Below are 15,726 nucleotides of genomic sequence, written 5' to 3' on the forward strand. Positions count from 1 at the left end.
TTGGGTTTTTATCTAGCAATCGTTAGAAATTTCAAACGCTTTAATTCTTAATATCTATCACAATTTTAACTCAATTAAAGCAATCATTAATCTACATATTACAACTGGAGATAAATAGACTACACAATTTACAGATCGCGGGTGCGATTCGACTAGAGTCCCTATAGGGACTCTAGATTCGACGTAGGGACAGTCCCTCTTACAAAAGTGACTTTTCCCCCCAAAGACATCAGGTTTCGTTATGGACAAGTCGACAAGTTTTGTAAAAGACAAAGTCTCTAATGATCAATTTTTAACTTAATGGATTCAACTGTTAAACAATCCCCCCCCCCCAACTTTGTATTAAAAGAAAAAAAGTTTATACCCTCCTGAAATTGTTACTCCACGAAACGCGATTGCTCCAGGTTTGTCCACAAATGTCATGTCATATGAGATTAGAAAACAAATGAGCCAAACGTAGCAAATAGTGCTGATTTCTTTTTTTTATGTCATATTACATTTCTTCTAAAGTTTACTTGATAATACTGGTAGACGTGGCTTAATATTGATATGGTGATTTAAATGCCTTGTAAGTTATAAGTATGATTTATAATATTTTTTTTGCCTATTTATGTATTGGTAATTTAAATTGTTTTGATTGAAAGGAAAACAAACTTTCTGATTAAGTGTTCTCCGTTGGAAAAGGAATAACGAGCGAAAAATTCCTCACTGATTTGTGATCTAAAACTTCCAGAGATGAAAGTTTTTTGTTTTAGGCCCAAATACAGTTGTAAAAACAAAATTTTGCATTTTAATATAGGGTTGGATGAATTTAGCTTTTGAAAAGAATGATAATTTTCTTCCCTTTTTTCCCCCCTCTTTCTATTTCAATCTTAGTTTAATTAATCTCTTTTTAAGCATGATTCCAAATTTTCATATAAGTAAATTCCATTTGTGATAGACATGACACGAGACAACTTGTTTGTCATGGGCGGATTTATGGAGGGGCAGAGGGGGGCAATGCCCCCCCAGTTTTGGGAGGACTTTATGTAGTAACAACATATCTTCCAAAAAATTTTTAACATTATTTTTTTCTTTTTTGACTAGTTCAGAAGGGCATGGGTGAATTTATAGGAGGGGGCCATAGGGGCAATGCCCCCCAGTTTTGGGAGGACTTTAAATAGTAACAACACATCTTCCAAAATCTTAAAACAAAAAATCATTATTATTTTTTATTTTTTTGAATAGTTCAGTGAAAATGAAGAGGATAGTGAATGTCCTTTTCTGATGGGAGAACAGAAAAAGAAGAACATTAAATACAAATAGTACAACTGTCACTGGGGTGCTGAAAATATGCCTAAATTCACTATTTTGGACTGAAAACCATTTGGGCAAGTATACAAATGAAAATATAGTCAAAACGAGCTATGCATTCAGCTGCAACACTTATAATAATTGACGATTATTTTTAAATTAGAACCTAAAACAAAGGGAACCCCCCCTTCCCCATTTGTGCTAACAGAACGATCTGCTCGTTATGATTTGTTTTCTTTCTTTTCAGAATGTTTATTTTCAATTTGCGTGATTTCAAAAACTAGATATTTTGTGTTGTTACAGACGAAAGATTTTGAAGAACCTTCTGGATTCACACGTTCAGATTGGTAAAACTGTAAAAATCCTTTAACCATAAAAACTGACGAACTTTCGTAAAAATTACAAAAATCTGCAGGTAATAAGGCCGGATTTACCTATAAGATAAACAAGCTATAGCTTCGGGCCACTGCTTTGAAGTGGGTCCGTAACTTGTAAAAAATTGTGCATGATTTGTTCCTTGAAAAATGGAAAGTGCTTGAAAAAACTAATTTCATTTTCAAGTGCTTGAAAACCTTGAATATTTGGAAAAGCGTGGCTACAAACCTTAAATTTTAAATTTCTAACAAATGGTAGGGGGAGGAATGCCAAAATATGTCAAATTTAGCTCCTTGCTACATCGTGCATCAAAAGTGTAAAAATCATGGTTCTTACGTATGTAACATATTACTTGAAATAAATTTTTGTGACTCACATGTTTCATATCTTGCTATTTATTTAATCCCGAATGCAGTATTTTGGAAATTCTTTTGTATTGATTGCTTTTATCTTGCTTCTACTGCATATTGTTAATCCGTTTAGCCCGAAAAAAATGATACACTACACCTATTCCTTTTCGTTTTCTGCACTGCTTATAATTTAAAAAAAAGGTTGTTGTGATGAGAGAATTCTATAGTTTATTTTTTCTTTTAAACTTAAAATAGCTATTTTTTTACAAAGTTTGAATAACACTGTACAACTGTATAATCTAGTGCTTAATTTCAGAGATTGGAAAGTGCAAATGAAGTGCCTTAAATTATTAAATGTTCTAAAATCCTTGAAAAAAATTGACACAGTATAACCTACTAGGGCTCTTGGGCTAAAACATCCAATCTAACCAACCAAACCTTGAAAATAATTAGACAAGTCTTTGAAACTCCTAAGCAAAGTGTGCTTCGATTTTATTTCTTATCAAGTGTATAAATTATGAATTGTTCTAATAAGTAGTATGTTACATATTTTCTAATCCTGTACAGCATTTCTTTTAAAGTATTAACTTACATCACAAAGCACATTTAAATCATAAAACTTAAAAAAAAAAAATATCTATTTTTCCCCGAGATTTTTGTTTTTCCAATTAACCCTTATTAGGCTTCAAAATGCACAATTTTACATCCATTTTACAAAATTTACTCCGGGGGAGAAACCCCCGGACCCCCTAAATTTTTAGATATTCTTTATCCCACTTAGAAGGGAGCCCTGCGTCACTCTTGATACCAGTCACCTCTCTTAAGGTCAATTCAAAAAGGACAGTAAGAAAACACACATTAATGAAAACGACACACCAAAGAAAAAAAGAGTAAAAGCATGGCCTTATGCATCGCAGGAAAACAGACCAAAAACATGGGGGGGGGGGGACAATTTAAAAATGTTGCTAAAAAAAAAAATCCTGCTCCCCAGGAACTCGGTCCTAAATCCGCCTATGTTGTTTGTTGATTTTCAAGTAGTAAATATTAATAGAGAAGGAAAAACTTGCCCCATGGGGTGATGTGAATATTGACCTCAGTAGTAATAAACACTAAAATTTTGACCTAATAAAAAGTATTTGAAATTTATTGGGTTAAAACCTGTTGTGACAGACATGACAAAACTGCGACATAGATTTTGAGTGACCATATGTTATTACCATTTGCTCTTAATTGGTATGCATGTCAAGTCTTAAATGTTTTTGGGAATCAAGGTTAGACTTGGATGTGTGAAGCAGAAAGAAAAATATTATGAAATTTGTAATTAGTAAAATAATATTAAATACTTATCAGCGTGACAGACATGACAAGGTTTTGTGACAGACATGATGCGTGGGCATTTTTATATAAACTTATCTATTTATTCTTTAAATACCACTGTTTATTTTTCACTACAACCTAGGGGTTATATATGGTCACATAGTGATGTATTATGTCATATGAGAGGCAAAATAAATGAAAAAAAAATTTCAAAACTTGGGGGGAAAAAAAACTTGGAATTGAGTAGTGTGGTAGCAGTAATAATTGCTAATATTTGTTGCCTCTCATACCAGCGAACATGATCTTCAGGTTTTCATTTAAAGACGTCGTTTATTTTAATTGGTACTAAGCATTAATTTTATTTACCTGTTCTTCCCAAATTAGGATTATTATTCCACGAAAAATATCATCGTATATAGTACATTTGCTATATTGCATATTGTGGTATGTTGCTTTTTCCAACCGAGTTTTTGTCATCACCACAAGTATTGAAATTGAAGAAAGTAGACTTTTAGACTCTGAAGTATGTATAACCTTACCCAAAATTAGAATTGTGTCCCAAAATTTGAGTGTATTTGCCTTTTTTTAAATATATAAATAAATAAGTGAAACTGAATTAGTATAGTTAATTGAAGATGGATGTGCACAAATAATGCACTAGTAAGCCAAGAAGTGTAACAAAAATTCAATTCAAAATACTGCTCAGTCAACATAGATGATCAAAATTATTTCCATACGTAAAAATCATATTTTGTCGAAGTTTGAAAACTAATTCAAGTTAACCCATATAACTGCTAAAGCAACAAAGTTTAACTCATATAGCTTAAAAATATAACCATTCATTTATGCTGCAACATCATCTACCTTCTTATTAGTAAAGCAGGTGTACAAGCAGTTAAAACAAACTTGGTCAAAATGACCCATTTAGGGTGCTGTCCCTTGGCTGTAGCCACACATAGGATCTGCTGTCCATCCCAAGTATTCTCAAAAAGCTTTTTATTCAGTTTAGTAGTAAAAAATACAGCTACAACCAATACAAAGCTAAATAACAATAATAGTAACCTTAAAAGCAAAGCATTAATGCAAAGTTGCTAAAAAACTTATTGTAACAGACATTACTGGTGTGACAGACATGACAAACTTTAATGTGCTATATTTCACTCAAATCTCAAATTTATTTTTCAATCTTTTTATGAATTGTTTCTTTTGGCATTTAGAAAGAGAAAATAAAGTATTATTGATTTTTATCAAATAGGTTTTGTTTTTTAAAACAAAAAAATCTACATTTTCTGTGACAGACATGACATGAAGACAGATACCAAGTTTGGGGGTGAAAGCAAATTAATTAAACAGTATCCTGTTAAAATTTTGGTATTTTTGAGAAGAAAATGAACCAATCTTTCAAATAAATATGCTTGTTAAAAAATCTATGTGGTATTTATATGCATCAAGGAACATGAAACTAGAGGTTAAAATAACAGATTTTCAGTTTCTAAGTAAGTCTTCAAGTGATTAGTTCTGAATAGTTATTTATGCAATTATTTTATCATATTTTGTTATTTTCTTAAAATTTGACTTATTTTCTATCAACTAGAACAAAAAACAGTTGATTTAGCTTAAATTTAAAAAATGATGTCTATGTCGCATTTTTATGGAATTTACCTCTGTTGCAGAAATTAATATGGACAACAATTCGTAAAATATTCTCTTTATTATAATTTATACAAATGCAAATATAAATACAAAAGTGACGACCAGCAACTGGCTCTGGGCCCAGCTAGACTGGTCCTAGTCAATTTACAATCCCTAGTGAAGATCAATGGCCCTTTTAAAACTATCTACTCCCTTGCTCATTACCACCTCTTCCGGTAAGCTGTTCCAAGGTTCCACTACCCTGCTATAATAATAATTTTTCCTAATATCCATGTTAGCCTGAGATTTAAATAGCTTAAAACAATGACCCCTTGTCCTGTTTTCAGTGCTAAACTTCAGCCCCGTAACATCTTCCATTTTAATAAATTTAAACAACTGAATCATGTCCCCTCGGTCTCTTCTTTGCTCAAGACTACATTTTTAGCCTTCTAAACCTGGAATCATAGTCTAAATGAGAAAGTCCATTTATTAGCCTTGTAGCCCGCCTTTGAACCTTTTCCAATACATTAATTATTCTTCATGAAGTCATCTAAAGCAATTTTGGTGAGTTTTCACTGATGAAAAGTTTTTGCTGTTGTATGTTGCGACCTGAAAAGAGTTTCTTCTTCTAGGCATGCGAAGCGGAGATACAATGTGGCACTTTTTAAGCTCCTCCCCCACTAATTTTTTTCCCAAGCAAAATGTATTTTTCGGTGAAGAGTTTTTTAATTTCAAACTGTAGTTGGGGTAAACCTAACCTGACAGCGTAGTAATGCTGTGATTAGAATTTGCACAGCTGCCCCAATGCTGCCAGGTTAGGTTTGCCCCAACCATACCGTCTTCCTATGGCTACCCACTTCTTTGCCAATTATGTATGTATTCACTGCTGCATCCAAATGTTCAAACATTCAATAATCATATTCTAGGACTGTGAAAGCTGTAATTGCACTAAGAACTGGTTTTAAAAATGAAATTGAAATTTTAAGATGGATACATTAATATTTACAATGTTAGGTTAATACAGTTGACTCTCTGTTTAACGACGCTCTATTTAACGACTTTCTCAATTTAACGACAGCTTTTCATGGTCCCAGATGGTCCACTGTAGTGTTAGAAGCGTTCTATTTAAAGATGATTTTTTGTGGTCACTTGAAAGTCGAGCCAACTGTAATAGTAACAGTGATGGTTAAAGAAAATACAATGTATATTTTTTGTGTTTGTTTGCTTCTGATGATGCTTATGTTACACTACAAGTCAATTACCGAGAAAAATTTTAGGCAGAGAAATTCCTTTAAAAAAAAAAATTTTTTAAAAATTTTTTTTTTCACTTGAAGGATGAAATATTGAAAATATATTCAGCTCTTATGATGATATCATTTACATAATAAAACCTAACTTGTAACTACTACCTGTAATCAAATTGATTATTATTTTATGAAATTTACAAAAAATTTAAATCGTTAATGTACAAGACTTTTTTATTCATAAATTTCAGCTTTTAGCAAAATGTTTTTAAGTGTAATTCAAATTTTGCACTATTCCTAGCAAAAATTAATTTAAATAATGAATTTTAAATATTTTTAGCATTCAAATCAATCTAATACATAATTTTGTAAACATCTCAACCTTAATTCATGTCTATTTATAATTAAAATATGCATTTTATTTTTCAGGTATTGGAGCTTTTTGGCGAAATGTTGCACCACTATGAAATTTTACTTTTCGTTTTGGATATTCCTGTGCACATCCCTGCTTCCCCAGTTTCTTGGTTCCCATTTTTCCTGCAGTCTTGACCATAAAGTGAATTTCCAAACCACTGCACTGCTAAAAAAGGCCATTGATAATTACAGCATTTTCCTACAAACTCCAGGGAGATATAGCAAAAAATATGGAAGCTTCAGTGAGGATTTGCGCTTGGAGATGAAAGAAGAAGCTCGTAAAATGTTCCAGTTTGGATATGATAATTATTTAAAATATGCATTCCCGAAAGACGAGTTAAATCCCATCTATTGCACAGGAAGGGGTCCAGATTACGAAAATCCGTAAGATAAAAATTTTTGTGCATACTCCTATTCTGCTAGTGACAGGGTTGGCTTTTTGCCGGCAGAAACTAGTTTTTGCCGTGCCAGTGGCAGAAACTGGTTATAACCGGTAAAAACCGGCAGAAACTGGCAAAAACTTAAAAGCATCTTTAATTACTTAAGTGATTGCTATATGATATTCATTTAAGTAAACTAAAAAATTAAACTTCATTTCATCATTTAAAAAAATAAAATCCTATGCTAATGCCCTTGGATTAGTTCGAGAAGGGAACTTTTCAATTGCAGATGCTTGTCATGTTTGGATTAATCTAACAAAGGAAGAAAAATCATATAGGTGCTCATGAAAGACAAGCGACATACAAAACTAAAAGGCATTTCTGATTTTAATTTGCTCACTTATATGGTTCGAATTCTAAATTTTTTGTGATCGCAATTATCACATGCATCAAGAAGAAAGTGCCAGAATTTACTTGCCAATACAGTAGAAGACCGTTATAACGCCGACCTATGTAACGCAATTCTCTATAAAACATACAACTTTTCAGAAGTAAACAATATGTTTTGAAGTTTTAAAAATCCCTCTGTTTTGCTTTGCAAGCTTTAAAATTGTAAGGCAAATCACATTTTGAAATAGTTTCTCATCTATCCATCTTAATTCAAAGCTTTTAAAGGAAAATTAGTACTTACAGTAAATAGAAAATACCAGATGGCTCTTGAAAATGCAGCTGTTTTGCAAACCATGAAGCTAGCAGAATTGCAGGATAATGCACTTTCTTTTGATTGTGGAACATACTTATTTGTGAATAACTCATTGTAATATTGGTGCTTTACTACTCATTGCAGATAAAACTCATTCTGAAGTGCTAACATATAGATATATTCTGAATATTAGTTTCAAAATTTGTGAAATGATCTATATAACGCAAAAACCTGTATAACTCAAAAGCTCTGGTCCCAAGGTGTGCGTTATAATGGTCTTCTACTGTATTAACATAGATTTTGTACCTAATGTCACAGCTTTGCAAAACAAATTGGCCCTATTTTTTGAAACTAATTTTTCCCATTGAATTTCTCTCACTACCCCAGTTACTACATGGTGGACCAGTTTAAAAAAAATATACAATAGATGAAAGTTTCACGAACATTGCTTGTTCCTTCATGCTTTGCCTGCTAGCTCTTCTGTTGCAAGAATATTCTAAAGTTTCTCATTTGTACATATTAGATTGAGAATCTGTTTAGATTTATGAACCACCTTTTCTAAGAAGCAACTGCAGGGTCCAAACAATGTAACATTTGGTTTTAAATTGTGGTAATATCGTAATTAAATTGTGCTTTGGTTAATAATTATTTTTTCCATTCGCTTCCTATTGCATGTCAATAATTTAATTTTTTTTTTTCATTTTGTGAGTTTTTGCCAGTTTCTGCCACAAATGTGGCAGAAAGTGGTTTTTGCCATGCTGGTTTTAACCGGTTTCTACCAGTGGTTTTAACCGCCTCGGCAGAAACTTGCCAACCCTGGCTAGTGAAGCAAAAATATTTTTATTTTGTTTGTTAGGAAAACGCTGTTGAATTTTTTTTAAATTCACTGTTCTAATTTTTGATTTTGTTCTCTTTAGCTCAAATATAAACATCAATGATGTTCTAGGAGATTATTCTTTGACTTTAATTGATTCTTTAGACACTCTTGCGGTAAGTAGTACATTTTATTTAATTTGTTATTTCAATAAATCTTAAAAGAAGTTTTGAAATCATAAATAAACCCTAATTGTGAATTCTTCTTCTTATTTATTTATTGGAATTTTTATTAATTCAGTAGTAAATTAACTCTCTTTCTTTTTACTTAGGTTATGGGAAATGCTTCAGAGTTTAAAAGAGCTGTAGATTTAATCATAGATAATGTTACTTTTGATACAGACAACACTGTTCAAGTCTTTGAAGCAAATATCAGGTTTGATATATGTATATATGATACTTTTCCGTTAGCCGGCCGCAAGCGAAAATTGCCAAATGATTACGCCCAACTGCAAGCAATTATTCGCCAAATTGATGTAGAAATCTGCCAATTTTCTTACAACCCTTGTTTGGCATATTCGCTTGGCGTTAGTCGCAATCATTTGGCGACTTTCGCTTGCGGCCGGCTAACGGAAAAGTACCGTATATATTTAAATTTTATTGAATTCAACTGAAATTATTCACCAACCCTTAATCAAATTAGATTTGATTTATTGTGTTTTAGTTAATGTATCTGTTACCGTTAAAGTATAAAATCTGTTATTTTATAGAATACCTAGTTATTTCATGGAATAACTGATCGTGTCCGTTAAAGTGTAAAACTTCCTTGTATTCCATGGTTTAACTAGTTATTTCATAGAAAAACAATCTGCAGTCCGTTAAAGCGTAAAATAATCTATATCATATATCTTGCACGAGAAGTACATTTAAAAAATGTTTGTGTAAAACACAGTGTCAACAAAAAATGTTTTTGTTTTAGAAATAATGTTCTTTGTAATTTCAATTGTCGTTTTAATAATCCGTGTTTTAACAATTGATTTTATGGTACGTTTCCATAAATACCATTTATACGCTACATAAATTAGATAAATTGCTTCTTTTTCATTTTAATTGTTTATCATTAGTTTATTATAGAATACCTAGTTATTTCATTTTAGATAAATTGTTTATTTTGCACTTAAACTGTCTCTGATTAGTTAATTTATAGAATACCTAGTTATTTCATAGAATAACTAGTTAAAGTGTCAAATTAATAACATATTACACACTTAAACGAACACAGTCAGTTATTTCATGGAATAACTAGGTATTCTATAAAATAACTGCATTATATACTTTAACGGTAACATATACATGATTTTAATGCAAGTGCCTAACAAATTGCTCTTTTCTTTTTTCAGAATATTAGGTTCCTTGCTGTCTGCTCACCTTTTAATAAATGACACGAAGCAACCGTTTGGAGACTTGAGGCCCCCTAGATATAATAACGAATTGCTCAATCTAGCTCATGAGTTGGCCAGTCGCTTACTTCCAGCGTTCGAAAACACGAAGACAGGTCTTCCGTTTCCTCGGGTACTTATGATTTAATTCATCTGGGAATTAACATTTTACATTATAACAATTCATCAGATTTTCTGACTCGAAATTCCATGTATTACCCCTAGTGAAGCACTGTTTATACATTTTTGAAGGAAGTGTATGAAAAAAGTTTTATAGGTATTATAGATTAATGTGTATTAGACTCTGCAGGGACAAATTTAAAAAACGTATAATTGGTAAAAACATGTAAATGGTTCTTCATTGTATTCTATATTTCAGTACTGAATTGGGTATTTCTTTATTTTCGGCATACAACTATGCATTTTTATTCTTAGCAATTATTTTTCGTTTTGTTTACTGTTGTCAAGTTTGATCAACAAAACAAGTTATTATGTAACTTGAAAAATCCGATCAAAATAATTTGCCAATTCAACTTAAAAGGCTCCATTAACCTATAAAATAATCGTTTAAATGAATGGGTGGCGACATAAATGAGCATTTTGCAAGCAAGTCGCCAAGCCAAGTGCACTGAATTTTATTTTTCATAAAAGTTTCTTATGCTGTAAATTGGATACATGGTCAAACTTTATATTGATCAATGTGGAAAAGTAATGATTTTAGTTTGAGGCTTTGTTAAGGGGGAAAAGAGCAACATTTTAGCAAAATATGTTTAACGTTAGATGGTTTTCGGTAACTGTCTTGCCATTTAGTTTTAAATTATCCTGAAGTGAATGCATTTGATAGCATATTAACATTAATTTTTTCCTTTTTCCACATAAGTTGTTTTTTGTTTTTTTCGTAGTTTGCTTTGCTTTCACTCTTAAAAAGATGTATCGGGGCAGAGGTATATTAGGGCCTCATCCAATCAGGATGCTGTTGACATACAAGAAAGTAGACTAATTTAGTTCTGTACGAACTTCCTGCTATTTCATCACGATTTAGTCAGGCAGAAAAAGTTACTGATCTTGTCATCTTTATAAATCAGGATTTAAAGTTTAGTCAACAGTGCAGCATTGCTAGTAACAAGGCCAATAAGATGCTTGGGTTTATCAATAGATCTATTTCAAACAAATCTAAAGAAGTTCTTCTGCCCTTATGTAGAAGTTTGGTAAGACCTCATTTGGAGTATGCTGTTCAGTTTTGGTCTCCTTATCTCAAGAAAGACATTAACGTATTGGAAAGGGTTCAAAGGCGGGCTACAAGGCTAATAAATGGACTTCCTCACTTAGACTAGGATTCCAGGCTTAGAATGCTAAAAATGTACAGTCTTGAGCAAAGAAGAGACCGAGGGGACATGATTAAGTTGTTCCCAGGGCCGGATTTGGAAGTGTGGAGGCCCCGGGGCAACTAAGGAGTGGAGGCCCCTAATCAGGGTTCGAAAAGATCATCATATTTTCGAAAATACCCAATACTTTGATATATATCCGAATAATTTGATATATATGTATATATCCGATATTTTCAAGTAGCACTTTAATAGTAAATACATCCCCTGACCCGTAAAAGTTAGGATATTTTGTAAAATTTTTATTGTGGGGGCCCCTTTGTTGTGGAGGCCCCGGGGTAGTAGCCCCGCCTGCCCTCCCTTAAATCCGGCCCTGGTTGTTCAAATTTATTAAAATGAAAGATGTTGCGGGGCTAAAGTTTAGCATTGAAAACAGGACAAGGGGTCATTGTTTTAAGCTATTTTAATCTCTGGCTAACATGGATCATAGGAAAAATTATTATTTTAGCAGGGTAGTGGAACCTTGGAACAGCTTACCGGAAGAGGTGGTAATGAGCAAGGGAGTAGATAGTTTTAAGAGGGCAATTGATCTTCATTGAGGACTAATAAATTGACTAGGACCAGCCTAGCTGGACCCAGAGCCTGTTGCTGGTCGTCACATTTGTATTTGTATATGTATTTGTTCTATGGTGAAAAAATGGTTAAAATCCGTCCAGTAGTTTTGAAGTTTACCCCGGACAGAAGTAGCCCTTTATGTATAAAGATGAGGATGCAATTCCTAAGAAAGCAATGTCATGCTTGCTCCAGAGAGGCCTTGATTCAGAATTTACATTATGATTACTTTTAATATTGCTGTTGTTAGGCAACAAATTTTCGAAACAATGGGTTTAATCTTTAAACATTTGATGTGGAAATTACAGGAAATTTATTGTTTTCCACCATAACTCTTTTTAAAATAAGTTTTTCAGCAATAAATTATAGCCTAAGTTATTCCCCGATTATGTAGCTATCTATGGTGAAAAAATGGTTAAAATCCGTCCAGTAGTTTTGAAGTTTACCCCGGACATCCGGACAGAAATAGCCCTTTATGTATAAAGATTCGTAGTTTTAATGAATGCATCAAAATCTGCTCCTTTATAATTCTTGTTGAGGGGATATTTCGATAATTGGGAATCTGGCAATCTTTCTTCATTGGCATCAATTTTTGGCTCCAACGCCTGCGCGAGAGGTTTTTTTTTTTTTTTTGCAAATCTAAACAAAGAGATCGGAAACATCTATTCACATAGGGTTACTAAAAATCAGCAGGGTTACCAAAATAAAATTATTTACGCCAAAAATGAAACGACCGCGCCAGATTCCCAATTATCGAAATATCCCCCTTGTTGATGCATGTAAAAATTGACTTCTGCTGCTTTTGTTTCAAACTGAAGTACTACAACCATAATAATATTTTTTTCATTAGGTTAATCTTCGCTATGGTGTTCCATCTGACGTCTCAACTCATACTTGCACTGCCGGAGCAGGCTCGATGTTACTGGAATTTGGAATGCTGAGCAGGCTTCTTCATGATCCAGTTTATGAGGGTGTAGCTAGGCGAGCTGTGAAAGCACTGTGGGAGCTTCGATCCGAAAATACTGGTCTGTTAGGTATGCTTGAAGAGTTAATATTGTTACGCATTCGATGCAGCTTCAAACTTTCTTTAAATGATGACACAGTTCAAATACAAATACAAATACAAAAGTGACGACCAGCAACAGGCTCTGGGCCCAGCTAGACTGGTCCTAGTCAATTTACAATCCCCAGTGAAGATCAATGGCCCTCTTAAAACTATCTACTCCCTTGCTCATTACCACTTCTTCCGGTAAGCTGTTCCGAGGTTCCACTACCCTGCTAAAATAATAATTTTTCCTAATATCCATGTTAGCCTGAGATTTAAATAGCTTAAAACAATGACCCCTTGTCCTGTTTTCAGTGCTAAACTTTAGCCCCGTAACATCTTTCGTTTTAATAAGTTTAAACAGCTGAATCATATCCCCTCGGTCTCTTCTTTGCTCAAGACTGTACATTTTTAGCCTTCTAAGCCTGGAATCATAATCTAAGTGGGAAAGTCCACTTATTAGCCTTGTGGCCCGCCTTTGAACCCTTTCCAATACATTAATGAGTTCTAGAGAAAAACATTGGAGATTTATTTACAACTATGTACAAGAAATATCATTAGGGCCGGATTTAGGGGAGTGCAGGCGGGGCTACTGCCCCGGGGCCTCCACAACAAAGGGGCCCCCAAAATAAAATTTTTACAAAGTATCCTTACTTTCACAGGTCAGCAAATTTTACGTTTTTTTCTACCCTATAAATAATAATAATAATAATATAAAAAATTAAATAGCCGTAACTTCGGGATGTATTTATAATTAAGGTGTTGATCAAAAATATCGGATATATACATATAGATCAAAATATTCAGATATATATCAAAGTATGGGATATTTTCGAAAATATGATCTTTTTGAACCCTGATTAGGGGCCTCCACTCCTTCTTTGCCCCGGGGCTTCCATACTTCCAAATCCGGCCCTGAATATCGTTAGCAACTGCTAAATTAACCATAGCAATTAGGCAAATATCAATTAACACCGTACACTCAATGGTCACACACGTATTTACATCAAAATATGCAAAAACACAGCTCAAAGGCTAATACACACTTTTCAAAGCAAGAACTAAAACGAGACTAAATTTGAACTCGCTGCATGGCTATTTATAAAAAACCCGAAAGAGAGCTCTCAAATATTCCAGAAAATCCTAGACCGTTCTATCATTTTCTCGTATTTTCTTTTTATTCTATTCACAAATCTTATCCTTCAGAAATGGGGGGACCGTATACTTCAGCCGAATGTTGGGGGTTGTATGTACATTACAAGAAGATATTTACAGGTTACGTTACTAAGATAATTTTAGGTGAAAAATAATGGAATGAAAATCTAATTTAGCCAGATTACAACAAATTAATCATTTTATTACTTGTCTTGAATGAGTATGTTCGTATATATGGTATTGTAATTGAAGATGTATCTGATAATTATCTTTTTATATATACTTTCTTTTTCTTGCTTACAAATTCACTTTCTCGTTTACAGGAAATGTTATTGATGTTCAATCTGGAGAATGGGTTGGCCAGATGAGTGGCATTGGTGCAGGTTTAGATTCTTTTTACGAATACTTATTGAAAGTATGTTTTTTTTTCTATCTCAGTTTTTTTTTTAATATTTAAATTTTTAGATCTTCTAAGATTGATGTTTTTGCTGTTGTTCTTACATTTTACTTTGTTTCAAGGAAATAATTTTAACAGTTGAAAAATGCTTTGTTGTTTTGTAATACTTCAATAAATTTGTGTGCTAAGTTGAACATTTTTATTGATCTTCATATTAAGTCAACCCCCTAACGGTCTTTTATTTTCAAGAAAACTGATAAAAATGCCAATTTTTTTAATTCTAGAAAGTTATGGAAATAAAGTGCTTCTACAGTATGTATTCACTTTTTATCTTTATAATATCTTTTTAGCTTGAACTTTGTACACACGCGAACAAAAATATCATGGGGACAAGAAATAAGAGATGAAAGTTTAGACTGTGATTTAGAGGGCCAGATTTGGAAGTGTGGGGGCCCCGGGGCAATGAAGGAGTGGAGGCCCCTAATCAGGGTTTGAAAAGATCATCATATTGTCGAAAATATCTGATACTTTGATATATATCCGAATATTTTGATATATATGTATATATCCGATATTTTTGATCCGTGAAAGTTAGGATATTTTTAAAAAATGTTATTGCGGGGACCCCTTTGTTGTGGAGACCCCGGGGCAGTAGCCCCGCCTGCCCTCCCCTAAATTCGGCCCTGCTTCCACCCTAATTATGCATGAAAAAACAAGTCACATTTTTGTACCTTAAATCAATCAGTTATGTGTGCTGCTCAGACTCCATTTACATAAGTATTTTCACAGCAACATATGAGACGCTCAGAAGCCAATGCGGTTAAGTCCATTTTTTGATATTTTCTGATTTTTGGAAATTTTGATGAAATAAATAATAATCTTCTTAGTTATTAAAGGATTTACTCGTTGGTTACTTTTTTCTAGGTCAGACAGCCTGTTTTTTAATAGCTTCTGAATATATTATATAATAATTTCAGAAGCCACTGTAAATAAGTCCACCTTTTCTCAATATTTTTTTACATAAACTTTGAAATAAAAATTAAATTCTTCTTCTTCTTTCGATATTTGTTAGCAACACTGAAAAACAAGAAATTCTTAGTAACTGTAACCGTTACCTTCTAATTAGAATTGTTTGAGTTTTATGCATGTGCGTCAGAACACAAAAATATTACGTTGAAGTGTTTGCGAAAATTTTCTTTAATAACTGTAAAAACTCTGACTTTTTAAAATAA

The 15,726-nt window shown here is 32.9% G+C and overlaps 1 protein-coding gene across 1 annotated transcript in view; it reads left to right on the forward strand.

Moving 5' to 3' along the window:
- Positions 1-417: 417 nt before the first annotated feature.
- Positions 418-15,726, forward strand: part of LOC129234252 (ER degradation-enhancing alpha-mannosidase-like protein 1) — a 40,733-nt gene continuing 25,424 nt past the window's right edge. Inside the window, exons 1-7 of the mRNA XM_054868233.1 lie at positions 418-568; positions 6,641-7,009; positions 8,626-8,698; positions 8,854-8,957; positions 9,922-10,093; positions 12,748-12,931; positions 14,421-14,512. Of these exons, the coding sequence (XP_054724208.1) occupies positions 6,675-7,009; positions 8,626-8,698; positions 8,854-8,957; positions 9,922-10,093; positions 12,748-12,931; positions 14,421-14,512 (960 nt within the window). The 5' untranslated portion in view covers positions 418-568; positions 6,641-6,674. The remainder of the gene's footprint in view (positions 569-6,640; positions 7,010-8,625; positions 8,699-8,853; positions 8,958-9,921; positions 10,094-12,747; positions 12,932-14,420; positions 14,513-15,726) is intronic.

Source organism: Uloborus diversus, chromosome 1, assembly GCF_026930045.1.
Source record: "Uloborus diversus isolate 005 chromosome 1, Udiv.v.3.1, whole genome shotgun sequence".
Classification (NCBI taxonomy): domain Eukaryota; kingdom Metazoa; phylum Arthropoda; class Arachnida; order Araneae; family Uloboridae; genus Uloborus; species Uloborus diversus.